Source organism: Pygoscelis adeliae, unplaced genomic scaffold (genome assembly GCF_000699105.1).
Source record: "Pygoscelis adeliae isolate BGI_AS28 unplaced genomic scaffold, ASM69910v1 Scaffold154, whole genome shotgun sequence".
In the NCBI taxonomy this organism is placed as follows: Eukaryota; Metazoa; Chordata; class Aves; order Sphenisciformes; family Spheniscidae; genus Pygoscelis; species Pygoscelis adeliae.
Window position 1 is genome coordinate 43,651 of NW_008825113.1, and position 3,388 is coordinate 47,038.

At 42.7% G+C, this 3,388-nt stretch overlaps 1 protein-coding gene across 1 annotated transcript in view; it reads right to left on the bottom strand.

Annotated features, from left to right (window-relative positions):
• The window catches only part of TIAM1 (T-cell lymphoma invasion and metastasis 1), a gene marked incomplete at its 3' end in the record, with an annotated part of 83,378 nt that overhangs the window by 40,869 nt on the left and 39,121 nt on the right, over positions 1–3,388 (bottom strand). Inside the window, 1 exon segment of the mRNA XM_009328008.1 lies at positions 602–683. Within this exon segment, the coding sequence (XP_009326283.1) occupies positions 602–683 (82 nt within the window).

Genomic DNA, 3,388 nt, shown 5'->3' on the forward strand with positions numbered 1-3,388 from the left:
GCAAGTGGGGAAAGAGGCCAAGCAGCCTCTCCTGAGACAGCTGCCCGGCCGCAGACCTTGAGATGCCTCGTACCCACAGCAATGCTCCTGGCAGCATCCCTGCCATCGTGCTTGGTGGAAGGGGTGAGGAGGGGGAGAGCCTGATAGCCTGCTAGCAGCGGCAAGCCATGGCAGCAGCCCTCTCCCAATCCCTGCTGCAGGGTCCCTGTGAACGCCGCGATGCAGGCATTCATGTAAGATGTGACACGTGGCAAAGGATGCTTTTCCACTGGCGCTCAGTTGCACAACCTCCATAGGTGGTGTTTTGAGAAACTACAAGAGCAAGAAAACATTTGTCCTTTCTGCCACCATAGTTCTCATCAAAGAGCTGCACATGCTACAGCTCGAGCATCAGGAAACACAGCGTTCAGTGCACTACAAATAAAACTGTCCTGCTTCAGGGCAGGGGAACGAGGTTTCTGTGGATGGCACAGGAATCAGATGTGCTTTTCTTATTGTGTTCAACAGGCCTGTCAGGTACATCAATGAACAGCAAGCAAGAACCTGCATACACTAGAATTGACTTGGTAGAAAAGTAAAAACAAATCAAGGAGAAACTCACCATAAATATCAGAGGATGCATCAGACTTCTCTATTTGAATGTGCTGTGTAATTTTCTGACAGATTTCTATTTCTTTGTACAGCTGAACAGAAAAAAAAACCACAAAAATATGTTATTGTGGGAGGACACATCAATTGTAATCATTCTGAACAGATGATTTTTTTTTTTTTTTATTACAGGCAGAAGACATGGACTGTGGTCATTATTTATCAAATGATTTTTCTCCACGTGCGGATGTATTCGTAGTGTCACTAAGCTTTACTGTTAGGCACACAGTTAAAGAGGAGGCAGCAATGTTTTACTACCACCATCATAAAAGCAAGGATACATCTATTTCACTCGGTCAATACCATTTTGAGTGCACAAGAAACAAAGCTTCTATTCCTGTTTTCGTATTTTATGGGTAGTCATCATTTAACATTTTTATATTCTTTTGATTAAGACATTGAAGGGATTCAATTATTTGATAGTATTAAAATCACAAGGAGGGATTTTGTGTCTTAAACACATTTCTTAATTGTTAGAAGACTATCAGATTTCTTAGCATGAAATTTCATCTTTAACACATTTATGTTTATTTGTACTGAGAAAAGCCCCCGAGTCTTTGAAATGGCCATTAACATCCTTCTTGGAAGACCAGCACAAATTCACACCTAGGTAATAACCCAGAAGCCTACCCATGCAGGTGCAATTCACTCTGCCTTTCAGGAGCCAAGCAACCCGTCAGCAGGGCTACAGCCCTCCACCACTGCTCACACACTTTGTGCTTTTAAATCACTTACATTCTCCCGTCTTCTGTGGCTTGCTATTGTACCCGGGTCCTGCCCCGAGCTCTGAACAAAGAGCTTCTACTGGGGCCTGCCACCCCACCTGAAACAGGGAAATCCTGCTTTTCCAGACAAAGTCATATATTTAGGGGTTCTGAGCTGACATCTTTGAGAGTCATCCCTGACTTACTGCTTGTAAGACAGCCTTGACATACTGGAAACCTCTGGCTCAGCACAGGTTTGAAGCTGGTTTGTCCATAGCACAGGCTAGCACTTAAGGCAAACCATCCTTTCGTCTTTGGAAAAAATCATACTCACAGGTGAATGAAAGCCCACAGGTAAATATTAAGTTTGTTTACATGCCGGTATGAGTGTGTAAAAAAGCAATTCACAGTAATTAACATTTTGAAATGAAGTGACATCAGTGTTTGGACTGAAGTATTTAAACCATTTCTTTAAAAAAGAAGAGTAACTCATTAGTAAAGGGTTTCCTTAATAAAAATATAATTTTATCTCCTGCTTATATCAGTACTTACACATCTGTTTAACTGCAAATATTAGGTATTGCAGAACAGTTATATACGCATTTAAATGGTTGTATATAGTAAAATAAAATGTAAAATTAAATGAGGATGCCATGCTAGCAATATTTTTAAAATGCAGTTTTCAAATATAGGCATGTATTGTTCAGAACCTGAAAAAGAGTCAAATGACGTTTACAAAAATCTCAGCTAGATTTCAGCAAGGGTTTTAAAAACAGAAAGAAAAAAAGGAGCAAAAATAGTATTTTTGGAACAAAACTTGTGTCTGATCCCTGTGGTCATCCAAACGAAGTGTGCAGAACCAGAACCAAGGAGGACAGCCAACAAGCTCTCACGGGGATATGGGAGCCACTTGCTGCCTGCATCCCAAAGCGCTGTTTTCAAGCAAGAACCTCTATTGAATGGGGGGCAAATAACTGGGATGCTCAGACCGCAGCTGAGCTGCCCAAACCAGAGAGCCAGTCTGACAGCAACCCTGAGGTGCTGCTTGCATTTCTGCGCCCCATGGACCCGCTGTCCCGACACCAAAGGCAGGCAGCATATTTGGGCTATGCTGGCTCACGCCATGAAGCTGCTGGCCTTGTCAGCACCATTGGCTCGTGAGGGAAACCCCCTCTGGATCCAGCGTGGGGCCCAGGGCTCTGCATGGAGAGGTTTGATAGCAATACAGGGAGCATCAGGGGCAGGGGGGAGGGTGGGGGCATTGCTAGGCACAAGGCAGTGCCCAGGGACAGGATTTCTTCCTGACAGCAGCAGCACTGCCCGTTTCAGCCACTCCAGTCTCTCATAGTGCGTCTCATAGCAGCTTTGGGATATTACTACTACTACTACTACTATTGTTGTTGTTGTTGTTGTTGTTATTATTATTATTATTATTTTCCCCCTTCAAGATTTTCTCTTCCTTGCCCTTTTTTCCTCTACCTTTTTTGGTCTTGTCCCAGCACCCTTTCCCAGGGCTACCTTTTCCAGCAGCCCTAATGCCTTCACCCCAGCAAGATTTCTTCATCCTACCTGCAAGATTTTCCGGGAGGCCTCTGGTCTCCTGCTTCCATCTAAAAGTGCCATCCTACCCAAAGTAAAAAGTCTGGCACGTCAAGCTTCAGCCAAAACACTCCAACACTTAGTTTACAATAAAAGGTGCTTAAAAGTGTAACTGCCTGGTACAGCACCTAATGTTAAATACTCTCCCCTGAGCCCTTAGTAATTAGTATTTTTAACACATAAAAGACCGAGCTCGTGAATTTTTGAAAGACTGTGTCAGTACACAAAGCGTCACCGTTAGCGTTTTGGAGAGGAATGGAATATGGATATTTAATCTCCATTTCTTATTTAAATATATCTGATACATTCTGCAAGAAAAAGGAGTATCATCCTAAGTAATGTATGTCTGTAAAAGCATTTTAGTAGATGGAAGATAGCACTATGTCCTGGTTTCGGCAGGGATAGAGTTATATTATTATTATTATTATTATTATTAT